This window comes from Bos mutus, chromosome 13 (genome assembly GCF_027580195.1).
Source record: "Bos mutus isolate GX-2022 chromosome 13, NWIPB_WYAK_1.1, whole genome shotgun sequence".
In the NCBI taxonomy this organism is placed as follows: Eukaryota; Metazoa; Chordata; class Mammalia; order Artiodactyla; family Bovidae; genus Bos; species Bos mutus.
The window spans coordinates 69,594,650-69,609,881 of NC_091629.1; the positions used below are offsets into that span (position 1 = coordinate 69,594,650).

A 15,232-nucleotide genomic window follows, 5' to 3' on the forward strand; every position below is an offset into this window, starting at 1 on the left:
TACAAAGTATAGGACCATGGGTTGAAAGCAAACCGCTTTCACTTTGAGCATCTTCCTGAATTTCAAAGAGAAAGGAACTCCCCGCACTGTACCACCCACCTGACCTCTCCCCTTCATCCTCTCCCAAGAGGCATCTTCTGGAAAGAGAAATCGTGGGGTAAAGTATTTCCAAATACCACTCCTTCAACTCAGGTTTTACGGAATATAACCTTAAACTTGGAAAGGACGTTGAACACCTACATGCTCAGACGTGAAGGCAATGAGCCTGGGGACCGCAGCCATTCCTTTCTCCTTGACTTCCGGGAACATTTTAAAGCGCGCAATCAGCATGGCGTACATGTTGGATATAGCGCCACCTAGAGGGCAGAGAAACAACAGTTACCTTTTCTAGTCATCGTTAACATTATGTCACAAGCAAGCAACATTAATTCCACTGACCTAGAGTCCTCCTTGGACACAGGAGAAAACCGTCTTACTGGCTGTGCTTTGAATTGAACCCTCAAATTCAAAGGCATTGCTGAGAGGGTCCAAAGGAGTATTCGGCCCAATCCCAGGATGGATCCCAGCCCTCCAAGTCCACGTCTGTCTCTGGGGGCTTGGGGGTGGTGGGGCAGGGTGCGAACTGCAGTGGACTCTGCTCTTACTAGGAGCCGTTTGAAAAGGCCTTTAAGAACTTAAAAAGTTGACTTCCTTCTCGGCTTAAGAGTAGGTCATTCAGCATTAGATTTGTGAAAATCCTATGTATGTCCTCATGGAGAGGACATTTCATTTCAGCTCATGCAGTGCCTTTTATCTGAGCTGAGAAAGATCAGTTGCTATTAATATTGTGGACTGTTAACAATCCTTATAGAATGATAAACATCCAAGCCCATCTCATCATACTCATCTGTTAATTCCCCTCAGATGGCTCTTCCCTCTTAATGACATCATTGCAATATAATTTTAATGGCTACAATTTCATAATTAGGAAGACACACAAGGGGAATGTTAAATCCATGTTGAACTACTTTTCATGTGCCATCCTAAGACTGTCAAGGATTTCATACCATAGAATTAGTGTCTTATAAGTAGTCTCACTTGATAAGCAAAGTGAGCTTCTCCCCAGGATTGCTGGATAGTTTAGGATTTTTGTTAACCAGATAGAAGACAGAAAGTTGTGAAAGCAAATGAATATGCTGATGTGGGAGTTGTGAGAATATGATGAGGAGTGAAACACAATGACCCCCCCTCCCCAACCCAAAGCAGGGTACGCCTGGGCTCTGCCATCATGTGAGTTCTCTCAGTTCCTTTCCCTTCAGGTGGCTGTGGAGCAGGAGGGTTCTCTGTACCAAGCTGGATGGCCCAGGTATGGTGATGATCTCTGCCTAGTGAGCCTTGGGGTCTGACTCAAGCAGGCAACCTGGCACAAAGCAGGCGTCACCCAGAGCCTGGCTCTATCATCAGTCAGAACGAGGGCAATTCCTACTGCTTCTGGACCCTAGAGACATGGGATAAATAGAATCCAGGTCAGGCCGGCTCTGAGCTGACACCTTGTCTAAAAGGCTGACTGGGTAGGATGCTGCCGGGCATGGTACCAGCTTTCGGGCTGGACAGTTCCATGTGATGGGGCTTTCCTGGGCATCCCTACCCTCTACCCACCAGATGTCATGAGCATTACATGCTTCCCACTCCCAAATAAATTGTGACAACCAAAAATATCTCCGGACATTGCCAAATGTCCCCTGGGGACAAAATAAATCCCCACTAAGAATTGCTGCCCTCGTTATTTTCAGAGAGGCTGGGAAGAAAGGAGGGAGGAAGAAAAAGGAAAGAAAACAGGAGAAAAAGGACACAAAGAAAGTGGGCCTCCCAGGACAATGATCCAGGGTGCAGCCTCCCACGCTTCATCTCACAGCTCAGTCATTCTCCATTTAAAGGTTTGGCAGCCCCAGGAGGGATAAAGAGGCTTCTGGGTCTCTGGACAGAGCAGACTACACTGTGTAACACAGGCAAGAGGGCAGATGCATAAGCCCTACATGCTCTTATCTCCCAAAAATCTTCCAAGAAAGGATGCAACAACAAGCCCCAAACATTCTGAGAATCCTGTTAGACAGGAACAGGTTTGTGACTAGGCCAAGCTTTCCCTTCTCCCCCTCAGCCCTTCAGGACGTGCTGAGCAGTGGCATTCTCCAGTTCCCTCTGACTCCCAGGTGAAGGTGACATCCCATAAACAGATTTCTTCTGAAAGTCTCTGAGGAATGGAGTATTTCCTGCCATGTCCATAAACAAGGATATCACAATCATCAGTGAGTGCAGCCCTCCAAAGTGAGCTGGTGAGCCTCAAGGGCACTCAGGAAGAAGAATACCTGTGATCTGTGATCTGCCCCAAGGAAGGTCAGGATGTGAAAACCCAGGATACTGGCTCCAGATGACTGAGATGCATATGAAAGGAATGATTTCAGTGAGTCCAAACTCTTATATCTTCCCATTCATAGAAAAGCACTAAATTCCTTAATTTGGAATAGCTGGCTTCCTTTAATTAACAATCATCTTTGGACATTCAGACTACCAGCCCTTCATTGCAAAACTTCTGTATATCCTGGCTCCTCCCCTCAACTTCTCAGAGGAGGGTTACTTTGAGATGCTGCCTCCTAGGCTTAAGTCCTAAAAATTTCCACCAAATAAAACATGACTCTCAACCATTAGGCTGCACATATTTTTTTTTCGGTCCGTTTCAAAGAACTTTCCATGAAGCATGACGCCACTGGATGTTATAGATGGAGGTGTAGAGAAATTTGGCTGAGCTGAGTATTCAAGCCATGGACCTAACTCTCCATGTCTAGTTCCAGGCAATGGGACTGTCAGATCTCAAGCACATAGATGTATGATTTCCCCTATGTTCACCCCTTAAGTCATAGACCCTTTCTCCCAGGAATAAGGCTGGATCCTACCCAGAAAGCCATCTATTAGAAACTGAGGATGCTATGGTCCATTTCCTCTCTGTAATGCATTGTAGAAAGCAGAGCAGAAACAGGTTGCTAATGACATTTTCTTCAGTTCCCTCCTGATTTTCCAGTGTCTTCCTTACCCCGTAGGCTGGCATCTTTGGCTTCCATCTTGGGAACTCAGAGCTCATGGATCTTCAGGATCCAAGGAAGGAGTCTCAGGATTGAGCTTAAGTCTTCTCTACCTGATCATTCCCCATCATTGATGGGGGTGGCAGCCCTTAGTCCATACCTGGCTTAGCAGAACTACCAAAGAGGAGTCTTTCTCTGGGTGTATATTTTCTGGGACAGGTGTGTTCCAAGACCAGCCAGGTAGGTTAGGCCTGGTCCAACTCCACTTAGTCATCTTTTCCAGGTCCACAGGAACAGCTGTTCTCTTCCCATTACTGGGAACCATGAACACAGAGCCCAAGGAGCTCCTGGCTCCCTGGGGACAGCTCAGTCACACAGCCACTCGTACAAGAGTAGGCAGAATAAAGGTAGAAACGACATTCATCTCTGAACTTCACCTAGTTCCTCATGAAAAACACCTTAAAACATCAGTTCCAGTTAATGCTAACAAACTTCCCTCAGTCGGGGATGGTTTTCCAAGGGCACTAAATATTAAGTTCCCTACAAATTGAAACTAGCCTAAAATTTTCATCACAGCTGGTGTACAATGATTTTTTTTTTAAGGCAAATTTTCCCTTTCATTTAACTAACACATTTTCCTTCAGCACCTGAAAACATACTATCTCTTTAAAAACAGAAAATGAAATAGCCGATCTGAGCTATTTATAGATAGCTATATGTAGATAAAGTTGCTGAATTTAAGACTTGGCCTTGAGGCCACTGTTACTCATCATCATGTCTTTTCTGTCTTTTCATTTCATTTTCTCTCTCCTTTGTGATCCCCCTGCCTTTGCAGATTTGCTAAAGAGGAATCACGACTTAGCCTTTGCTCTGCCTGACACGATGGCAGGTGTGGCTCTGGCCTCCCCAGCAGGGCCAGTCTCCGGGTACCAAGCTCCAGGGCCAGTGATGCCCATTCTGATGACCCCCATCTCCTGCTGCTGAGGAGGTGACGGTCTGTGTGCCAGGTTTCTTTTCCACAGGTCAGTAGCTCTCTCTCTTCCCACTGACTTCCCAGCTTCTAGTTCTTCTCTGTGTCAAACCAAGGTCACATACACAGACCTGGAACCCAAAGCAGGACTTTCTGTCCCAGGCTGACTTTTGTGGCTGGAAGAAGTATATATAATGGAGCTTAGAATACAATGGCTGGTGATAAAAAGGCAGAGTGGGAAGGACTAAATGACATCATAAAGGAAAAAAAAAAAAGAATGGGAAACCTCTGAAAGAAATCATCACCCTTTTCTTTTAGCACTAAGAAACTGTCTTCCAGGCACTTTCCGTCCTACTTAAAAATTGTGTGAATCAGCTTCCCTGCTTGTTCCTTGAAAGGGATGGTGTACGGAGGCTCTGTTAAGTAAACTGTACCTTTTATTTTCCCTCAATCAGAGAATGCTTTATTCAGTGACGGTACCCTTCTCCTTTCATGATGCTTGGGAAAGTACAATACCTTATTCCCTAATTCACTTATTAGGAATCTTTATTCCTTTGTTCCACACAATCCATGCATCCTGTATGTAGGATTGCAGTAGAAGTATGGGTTAATATCATTGCTGATTATCCTCTTTCTAAATACACAAAAAAATAATATTCAAGCATGGGGTAGTTGACTTGGATGCATGGTCAGTGGTCACATGTACTTAATCCCAATCTCCGGGATCTAATGCCTGATGATCTGAGGTGGAGCTGACATCATAATAATAGAAATAAAGTGCACAATAAATGTCATGTGCTTGAATCATCCCCAGACCATCCCCCATGAAGGGTGCATGGAAAAATTGTCCTCCACAAAACTGGTCCCTGGTGCCAAAAAGGCTGGGGACCCCTGGTCTATTTAACCTAAGCAGAAACACAGGCTAGATATTTAATCATTCCTATGTTCATAATAAAGTGAAAGCTGAGCACCGAAGAGTTGATGTTTTTGAGCCTGTGGTGTTGGAGAAGACTCTTGAGAGTCCCTTGGACTGCAAGGAGATCAAAGCAGTCCATTGTAAAGGAACTCAATCCTGAATATTCATTGGAAGGACTGATGCTGAAGCTGAAGCTCCAATACTTTGGGCACCTGATGCGAAGAACTGACTCATTAGAATAGACCCTGATGCTGGGAAACATTGAAGGCAGGAGGAGAAGGGGACAACAGAAGATGAGATGGTTGGATGACATCACCGACTCAATGGTCATGAGTTTGAGCAAGCTCCGGGAGTTAGTGATGGACAGGGAAGCCTGGCTTGCTGCAGTCCACGGGGTCGCAAAGGGTCGGACATGACTGAGTGACTGAACTGAACTGATGTTTATAATAAGGCATGACAAACCAGAAGAAAAATATGAAGAAATATTAAAATATCATTTACCAGGAGAAAATATCCCATCGCCAGAGCCCCCAGGCCAGCCAATGATTTCTCTCATTTTCTTTAGCGTGACATATTCCAAAAGCACAAATACTGGAGCAATTTCATAGGTGAACCTGAAACATCGTAATGGCCACATTTTATGTCTGTCACTCAATGGAATGATTCATCATGACAATATCTACAGAACAGTTTCCTTGTTCAAACCCTACTTTCACAAATGTTACAAGTATAGCGTTAAGCAGACAAAAAAGGTTTGCTCTGTTTCCTACATTCATAAGTCAAGAGCTTCAGTGATTGGCTTCATGCACAAGGGTCATTTATCATAGTGAATTAATACATTGCAGGGTAACATTCTAACACTATCTAAAAGACAACATCTAGTACCATTTCTCTCTCCTATTACATGCAATAATACATCCAGTATGCCCCCAAAGTGTCTTTTTGTATTTAAAACATGATGCATAACTTTGATTGTGTGAAAAAGAGATCAGGACTATTTTCTTTTAAGCAAGAGTGAATACCCATACTCTTCTGAAGTTTGTCTCACTGTTCTAGGGGCTACTTAAAAAAAAGAGAGAGAGATTTCTTTTTTTACATAAGAGGTAGAATAAATATTATGAAATGTCATTAATAATTACCCTGGATTACACAAAAACATATTTAGCTACTTACATGTTAGTGTTTGCTGTTGATGTCAGCCAGTCTGCTGCTAATCCAACCATATCCAGTCCAGTAGAAAGTTGATTGAAATACCTTGGATGTCCTGAATTAGATGGAACACCAGAATCAAGGTGAGTCCAGTGAAAATGAATGCCTCTGAAATCCATGATTTCTCTAGATGAAGAATCTTGAAAGAGCCTTCAGTAATACGAAATCCATACTCAGAAACCCATCTCTCTCTCTCTCACACACACACACACATAGCAAAGGAGCATTTCCTTTAACAAGACAGACTGTTTGGTGTTGTGATATTTCTTAGAACACATGCTAAAGATCTTTCTTTAACCATACCCTATAAAAAGATAATAAATTTGGTTTGCAGTGTGGATACTAGTTTATTTTCTAGCATTCTTTCAATATATTTGCAGATTCAAATGCTGGGACAATCCCAAGCTACTCAAAAATAGGCCACTTCTTGTTTACACTTGTGCTGCTAAAAAACCCTTTTCCATTAAATTGTGCTGGGAATCAGTCATATACCATGACATCTGCCAGGCATGCCAACATCCATATAATATCAGTGACAAATGGCTGATGATCAGAGAAGACAAGGCAAAAATGAGAAAATAGGACACTCTGTTGAGTGATTTACCCTGAATTCAAAAGGCGATGACTGTCTAAAGCTGGTATGAACAAATGTAATGAACAAATGTAATTCTTGTCTATTCTTTTCTGTCCAAATATTTGATTCTACACAACAGAGATCCTTCACAGTTGCAATTAAAAATAAAGCTAAATACAGCCAACATCCCTGTCTTGTCCACAAGATACATGAAGGTATATTCAACGGATTGATCAGTCCCTCAGTCAGGCTTATCTAATTAACTTCTGGATTTCTCTAAAACTCTCTAAAGGGGTTGACACCCCAACACTCCTGAGGCTATTATTTAAAATGTGATTGTAAAGATCTCATTAGACTTCCATTTCCCTGTCCTGCTCCACACAAGCCTATCTATAAATCTGTGATGTTGTTTTGCAGCCAAAATCCTGCAAGATTAACAATTCTGGAAGCAGCTTCTTATTAAAACGACTTCGCCACTTACTGGACACCTGTCTGAAGCCTGGGGATGTGACAGACTCTCAGGCCAGCCTGGACAAAACAAGATAAAGGTAGGCAATGGGGAGAGCAGAGACAAAAGTCAACACAAAGCTTATCTCCGGGACCAGGGACTGCTCTCTTATCAGCCTCCAGCATGTGGCTACTAGATGAGTAGATGCTGAGAAGAGCTGGGAAAGAGCACATTTTAAAGAGACTGGCCAGCTCTCACTTATTCTCCAGCATGGCATTGTTTTACATCCCGATGGCCTTGCGGGGTGCCCTTTGAGCTTTTTGCTCTTTCCCAGGCTCTCTGATGCTGCTCCCATCAGTCTACAGGTCCATGGAAAGGGAAAAAGCCTTCCTGGCTGTGGCTGCCGCTGCTGTCTGCAGCAGCCCTCCACCCCTCTCTGCCTCATTGACTCCCCATTTCATTAGCGCTCACAGCTGAAATCATAGCCCTCATCTCCCTCTCGGTGCCCCTCCATTCCTCTTTCCTTAAGCCATTTCCTTGAAATGAGAAAATTAATAAGGATCAGCAAATCTAGCCATTAATCGACTCTCTCAACTCCTATGCATTTTCTGGATGAATCTGGTATCTCTCATTTCACACCAAGTCTATGGACCCTTAGGCAGGAAAACCTCTGCATAAAACTGAGTGGGATCCCAAGACCTATGTCGTGCCCCAGGTTATCAGAAGATCAATTCACCCTGATGACTCCCTCTGGGAAACTATGGTAAGAAGTGCGATGCTGCAATTGCTTGGCTTCCTTCTTGTGTCAAATTTTGACCTTGGTCTATTTCACCAAAATCTGTCCAGCCTCAAAATTTGCATTCACTGATAATGATGTGGAAATATGCAGGGAGATAGTTTTGACAGATCAGAACAAAATGTCCCCTTGGTTGCTGGCTTCCCATGAATAGGCTGCTGGCGAATTCAGGTAGGGTTCCCTGAGACCTGTCTGCCTGCTGTCTGAGTCGCCCTGGCATCCAGCTGCTGCTGCTGCTGCTGCCCCAACCTGATCCTGTGTTGCAAGTCAGCACCCTGCCGAGGAGTCGGATGGCCATGAGCTGCCGCCTCGGAGAGCGAGTTTGAAACCAGGCACTGTTTGTGCCTCTGGACCGCTGCCCACAGATCAGCAAATGAGCCAAGAAGGGTGCGCAGACTGTGAATAGCCAGCCCCAGGCAGCTCTGACCCTGGTGTCCACAGTCCATTAGAAAGGGGCCCCAAGTCGGTCCAGACTGTGCTCTCTAGACCAGCAACACACACCCAAGGACGGCTCATTTACTCACACTTCAATTCCTTTGTCTCATGATTGAGTTCATGAATCCCTTCACTCCTCAGCCGCTACCACTAACGCCAAAGCTGATGACCCCAAAAAGCCTAATTATTTCAGAATTTTATCATTCTCCACACTTTCCCATGTTCTATTCCAATATTTCTTACAGAGGTAATTTTAACAATGCATAAAGATTTCCTCATCTCCCCTCTATTCTCTCTAAGCCTGGAGTCCAAGTGGAAATTAGGTTATAGACTCTCAGTAGTAACATGCTTTTATAAAGGAATCTCCCAAGGAACATTAACACATCTAATTGTAGCGGTGACAGAAACTACTTCACAGAACTTAAATAGTACTACTTGTCAAATACAAGTTATACATAAAACCTATAAACTTGCCAGTCAAAAAGGAAGGTGGCAGTTGTTAATTATTTGAAATGTTATTGGGGATGGGAGGAAGGACCAGAAGACTATATATGTTATAAATAATGTTGTACTGAATTAATATTGATATGCCTTGGTCAGAAATTCAATTTAATCATATTTTTTTCTGACCTTTAAAAAACATATTAGAGCTACACTGACCAACAGTTTCACAAGCATTATGGCAAAATCTAAGTATTGAATTGGCCCATCTTTTCCCAACACTAAATGGAACATTGACAGAACTATTGCTTTCATTGACCTGCAATTGTCATTATCTTAACTCTTTAAATTGCATTTCAGACTCCATCAGCTTTTAAGGATGAAGATATGAAAACACTTTTATAGATTCTTTTTGGCTTGGTAGCAATAAAAGTAATAGGTAGCAAATTACTGTTAGTGTATTTAAATGTTAGGTTGGGGAGTAGGTCAAACAAAAATGAACTAAAAACATTGCTCAGGCTTGCACCTACAAATATACAAAAATCTGGAAGGAAAAAAAATCTTTAATGCCTAGTATATACCTCATGTGGATTCTCTGTCAATATAATTGAGAATTAAATCTAAGATGCCTTAAAAAAAGCATCCTCCATTGACTGAGTTTGATAGAAACCTCCAAGTTAAATTCTTTCTCCTACGTACTTAATTCTAAGTCTATAGTTTCACAAAAGTGGGAAATAATAGTATAGGAAATCAATTTCCCAAAGCTTCTATGCATATCTATCCTGTCAATGAAAAGAACTCACAAAAACAAAAATATAGCAAAACAAAGGGCTGAAAGTCACACAACAAACATTCTTAAAATTTGTTTTTGATTAGAATCGCACTGATAATTCATGTAATTCTAAATTTGCTGAGAAAAGGATCATGTTTCTAGAGTAATTAATGTTTTGTGATATTTTACATATTTATTTGTTAGCAAATCTTTCTAAGGCTACAAATCAATTTAGATCCACATGGTCTTCCTTCCCTTCCAAATTCATTCACGCTTATTTTTATTGCTTTAATGAAGTGTATGGCCACCATGTATCAGGATGATTAGAGGCAAAGCAGAAAAGGCAGGGGTAATCGTGACCTGGGGAGATGAATAGCTGACTTTGTGTAGCTAGAATGAAAGCTTAGAATACATTCACATATATGTTACTCTATCCTAAAAATGGATAGAGTATGGAGAATACTATTTCTAAAAAACACACAAAATACACTAAAAGTATTGTCCCTAAGGATATCTGATTCCCCTCTATCCTTTTTTCCCTTTATCTTCTATACAGAGTGGTTAGGAAGCACATGCATCCTTGTATAACATGGCTGAATTGTTAAGCTAGTTTACATTGGGTTTTCTTTTGTGTACATTTCTTCAAAAATAGAGAAAAGCCAGAGTTCAAATCTGAAGTCTTAGTCTTCTGAGACAATGCCAAAATATTACCCTTCTGCTTCAACCATTACACAGATGGTTTGTTCAATTTCTATTCATTTCTATGCCAACGAAATACCAGCACTGACCTGGTATTTGGGTTTTTGTTTGGATCATGCCTTTTATGCATTCATTTCTACATTCTCTTTTTTTTCTTTCTCTATAGTAGAGTCACTTCTACTGGCCTCTACTGACAAATAGTTGCTTCTACATCAGTGGATAATTTCCATGGCCAAATAGTGCAATGTAAAATCTGATGATTTATACTTAGGTAACATTTCTGACTTCAAAACCATGAACAATAACAGTAAAGGGTGCTTTTGACATTAATCATTCTAATCATGACTTTTTTAATGATGAAAATAACATTGTAAATTTGAAATTATCAATAACTCCATAAAACATTTTCCTAGAAAAAAAATCATAAAAGAAAAAAGAGCTTTATTATTTCTGATTGGACAATACCTGTTTTAATTGCGTATTTTAGAGTTGTTTGGCAATGCATCAAAATTTCCTCCAAATTTTGTGGTTGGTCTGCCAATTCCCAATTATATTCTTGAAGAAGCTCATTAGGGTAATGAAAATCAATCACTTTGGTTGATCTATCAAAACTCTTCACCACATACTGAAGCAAAATGTCCATAACCTCTTGCAGAAACTCCAAAGTGGGCCTTTCTCCGTCACACGCTGGTAGCAGATCTAAGAACGGAATCAAAATGCCACGTTTTACTTTTACAATGAAAATATCCAGGAAATGTCTTCATTTGACACTTTCTCTCTGAACCGAGATTTTACGTTAACAAAATCTTCTGGAAAAGCAGAGCATCTTCTTTAAAGGGGAGGTATTTTTCAAAAATGAAGGAATGAAAAAAATACGATTTCTTTTCTTATCCCAAATTATTTCTTGCATTTCAGTTCATAACTGATTTGCTTCCTTTTTCTTTCTTTCTTTTTTTTTTTTAAGAGAATATACTTCCATTCATCTGTTTCTCCCGGGTTCTCGCTAAACGGTATTTCTCAATAAGTCATCTTAAAAGATCACTTCAAGTCAGGAATGTTTGAGGAATGCCTTTGGGTAAATCCGGCAAAATGGCTCATAAGATTTTGGTTATCATTTGGCTTATTATTATCCTATGGCATCATAGGATCTAAGGCTTATTAACTAAGGCCAGCTGTTTCCTAAGTCAGCGGTGTGTGTGTGTGTGCGTGCGCGCGCGCGCTCGCACACTGGGTGTGCAAGTACGAAAGTAAAACTGCGCGCAGGTTTCATGTGAATCTTTTTCCTGAAACCACAGCTACAAATTACTCTTGCGATCTGAAGACCTAGAAAGTCCAAGCTATTTTGAACAAGACACCACATCGCACCCAAGGCCTCGGCCGCACGGAGAATAGGACCTGGACCTAGGGTGCGCCGGGGCGCCTCGGCCACCGGGAGACCCGAGGGCGGCGCTGGGGCTCAGAGCGCCTCAGCCCGGGACCCCGCTTGGAACCCCGGAGCCCAGCGCCACGCAGAGGCCCGGGTCCGGGTCCGACCGAGGGGGCAGGCCTAGCGTTTCTCGAGGTCTCCTGGAGATTCTCCCAAGGTCTGCTTCTGCCCTCCACTTCGACGTCCCGGCTCAGGCTCCCGGCGCCGAGTCCCTCCTGGCCACGGTGGACGCGGCAGGGCGAGGGGCAGAAGCTCCCGGGACCCAGCGAGGCGCCCTTACCTGTTGCGTGTAGAAATGCATAGTTGACCTCCGCTTTGGGGCAGCTGCAGGGCTTCTGGTTGCAGGAGCAGGCGGCCTTGCGGGAGGTGGCCCGCGGGGGCTGGCTCCCGCTGCTCTCCGCCGGCTTCTCGGCGTCTCCATAGAGCAGAGCTGGGCAAGGACAAGGAGAGCGGACCTCAGTCAGCCGCCCGCCAGCCTGGCTCCCAGCCCCCGACCCCCATCCCCGATCCCCAAATCAAGAATACCCGACCCCTGACGGGATGCGGAGGTGAGAGGGTGGCTTTGAGCTCCTCAGGCTCCGCGGTGCCTGGCCATGTCCGCCTCCCTCACCCGGGCACCCGCGCAGGCACTCACCGCACAGTTTGTTTCCGATGCCGCCCGTGAACTTCTGGGCCACCTGACACCAGGCCCTGGCTGCAAGGAAAGACAGGTGGGAGGACAGCGAGGCAGAAAGAAAACGGCAGGCACACGTGTGAAATTTCGTTCTTTGTGAACGACGTCAACAAACCCGGGCTCCGGGAAAGGCTGCCTGCCTGGCGCCCGCACAGCGAGCAGGTGCCAGAGGGCGGGAGCCTGGAGGCCCGGTCCGACCCTTGGCGGTTTCCTCAGAAGCGGCCCACACTGTGGCCGTTTGCACTTGCCTTTCAGGCACCACTCGGTTAGGACAAAGTCTCCTTCCTGCCTCGCTTGGGCGAGTTTTCCTCGACACCCGAGGCCGTCCATTTCCTCGCAGGCTCTCCTTTCAGATCAACAACTCTCTCCCCTTTCCAATTTTCCTTATCCCCACCACCTCTCTCTCTCCAGACACTAAGACGGTGGCAGAATCCCAGGCCCAGGAATTCGGTGTCGAGGAGACACCGCCGTGTTTAGAGGCTCTCCCAGATTTCAGCGAAAAGAACCAGACGGTCCCTGGGCATCTTCCCAGGGGATAAGAGCCTGTGGGGTTTAGTCTGTTGGGTCATCAAGGACCCACCCCGAGGGCAGGGCTAAGCGTCCGAAGTCTCCTGTTGCAGGTGGGAAAACCTTCAATCTTTCCCAGCCCCTCAAATCCCAGTTCGCCCGCAAAGCTCTCCGCCTGCAGGTACCGTTTCTCCTACCTGTGCCGGGGTTCTCGGGATCCCCCGAGCCATCTTCAGATCCAAAGGACCAAAAGCCAGAGCCGGGAGATGCCATCGGCGCTGCGATACTGGAGCAAGACGCTTCCGAGTGCAAACTGCCGGCGAGCTGCCTGCCCTCCGCTCCGCCCTGCGCGCGCGCGTGCTTGCGTTTGTGTGTGTTTGTGTGTGTGTGTGTGTGGCAGTAGGAGGAACACCGCGCGGGGTCTGGCGCGGCCGCACGACAGAGGGTGGGTGTCACACAGGGGCAGGAAACGTGCGTGTCCGTGTGCGCGCGTGTGTGTTGGGATTAGAGCTTAGAGAAGTGGCAAAGCTCTGAAAGCTTCGGGGAGTGAATAGAGGAGAGGACTGAAGGGTCCTCACCGCCGGGAGATGGGAAAGCGCCCGAGCACTCGAGCGATTTTGAAGGAGAGGGAGCCCAGCCGGGATGGACGAAGGGGCGGCGGAGGGAAAAACGGGAGGGAGAGAGCTGAATCGTTCGAGTGTGAGGCAGACAGTGCGCCCGTGCAGGAGTCGGCGTGAGCGGGTGGGAGGTGAGCACGCGATCCCTGGGGAGCGTGCGGCGAGAGGATGCTGGCTACACCGGGGGCGCTGTCCAGAGTGCTAACGCGGCGGACTGCGCGCCGGCATCAGCGCGGGGAGACCACAGAGACCTTGGCGAGGCGGGAAAGGTGGCGGAGACAGGCTTTTATTTGCGACGATTGGTGTATTGTTTGAGGTCTGGTTCCGACTGCGGAGAAGGAGGCGCTATGTCCGCGCCACCTTCCTGCGAGAGAGTGCTGAGGTCGCTGTGACCCCCCGGAGTTCCGGCGGCTAGGGGAATCTGGAGCGGTTCGCGAGCCTGGGAAGGGGACTGTGCGGGAAGGGCACCTAAGCACTGATGGGCTCAGTCCTGCTCCTTAGTAGAGCCTAACTTCTGCCCACTGAACCGCATAGTCACCCCGAGGTGGGGGCTGGGAACCATTCCTGCGCTTCAGAGCGCTTGGTCGCCGAGTCCACTGCTCAAGTTCTGACTGACGGCTTGGGAGAAAGACTGCTGATTGAGGCAATTAAAATTCACGCTGGAATCTATCACCAAGAACCTCAGGCTGGGCAGGGAAATAATACGAATGTAAACTTCTTGGAAGGAGGCAAGGAAGAACACTAGAGCCAACAGGATTGACGGCTGATAGCTGATGGGGGATGAGGTCGCGTCATTCGGTGACCTTGACCGGCGAAAGCGTGGAAGGGCCGTTGCTTACACGTCAGGGGAACCGTTGTGTGCTTGAGAAGCCTGCACAGAGTTTCCAATAAACAAGCAATCTGAGCCCTCCAAAAGCTGAAAGAAAGCATGACCTCCCTGGGCCCTGGTTTTATCAAGCCTCAAATCAATGACCACTTCTTCCCCTAAGGGAATCGTCGCGATGGCTTGGGGTGGGGCGGGGTCAGACGGGAGAGTCACTATCTCTGGTACTTGGTGGGAAGGGGTTTCTCTTTTCCAGGGAAAGAATCTGCCCGAATGCACGAGACACAGGAGTCGCGGCTTCGATCCCCGGGTCCAGGAGATCCCCTGGAGGAGGGCAGGGCAACCCACTCCAGTATTGTTGCCTGGAGAATCCCATGGACAGAGGAGCCTGGTGGGCTACAGTCCATAGGGTTGCAAAGACTCAGACACGACTGAAGCAATTTAGCATGTGTGCACGAGATCATAACCTCTCCACTCTTACATTTTCCTTTCTCAACAAGCTATTAAACAAAGGTTGTGGGGTTGGGGTGCCTTGAGAATGTAAGGCCTGTTGAGTTTGCACTGCGTTCCCTTGGCAGTAGAAATCAGTGTCAAGTACACCCTGCAGCTCCCAGGAGCAGGGAGAGAGGGTGAGGGTGACCCGGCTGCATCCAGCCTCCCAAGGCCACACTCCCCTGCGTGCTGCTCACCTGGGGCAGGCGCTTTTCATTTCCACTGTGTGAACAGGCCATTCTTTCTCTGATCACTGAACCAAATTACCAAAACTGCTGCTAAAGCAGATACCAGTGGATCCTCAGTCTATCATCCCTTGACCCTGGCCTAGGAAGGATGTCACAGGACCCGGGGTGGCCTAGTACAAGCCCAAATCCT

General features: G+C 46.0%; 1 protein-coding gene across 1 annotated transcript in view; it reads right to left on the reverse strand.

The window, feature by feature from the left end:
* The window catches only part of GAD2 (glutamate decarboxylase 2), a 61,527-nt gene extending 48,332 nt beyond the window's left edge, over positions 1-13,195 (reverse strand). The window contains exons 1-7 of the mRNA XM_005908806.2: positions 13,120-13,195; positions 12,377-12,436; positions 12,023-12,172; positions 10,782-11,015; positions 6,116-6,206; positions 5,444-5,556; positions 241-356 (exon numbers count right to left, since the gene is read on the reverse strand). Coding sequence (XP_005908868.1) covers positions 241-356; positions 5,444-5,556; positions 6,116-6,206; positions 10,782-11,015; positions 12,023-12,172; positions 12,377-12,436; positions 13,120-13,195 — 840 coding nt within the window. The remainder of the gene's footprint in view (positions 1-240; positions 357-5,443; positions 5,557-6,115; positions 6,207-10,781; positions 11,016-12,022; positions 12,173-12,376; positions 12,437-13,119) is intronic.
* Positions 13,196-15,232: the final 2,037 nt, after the last annotated feature.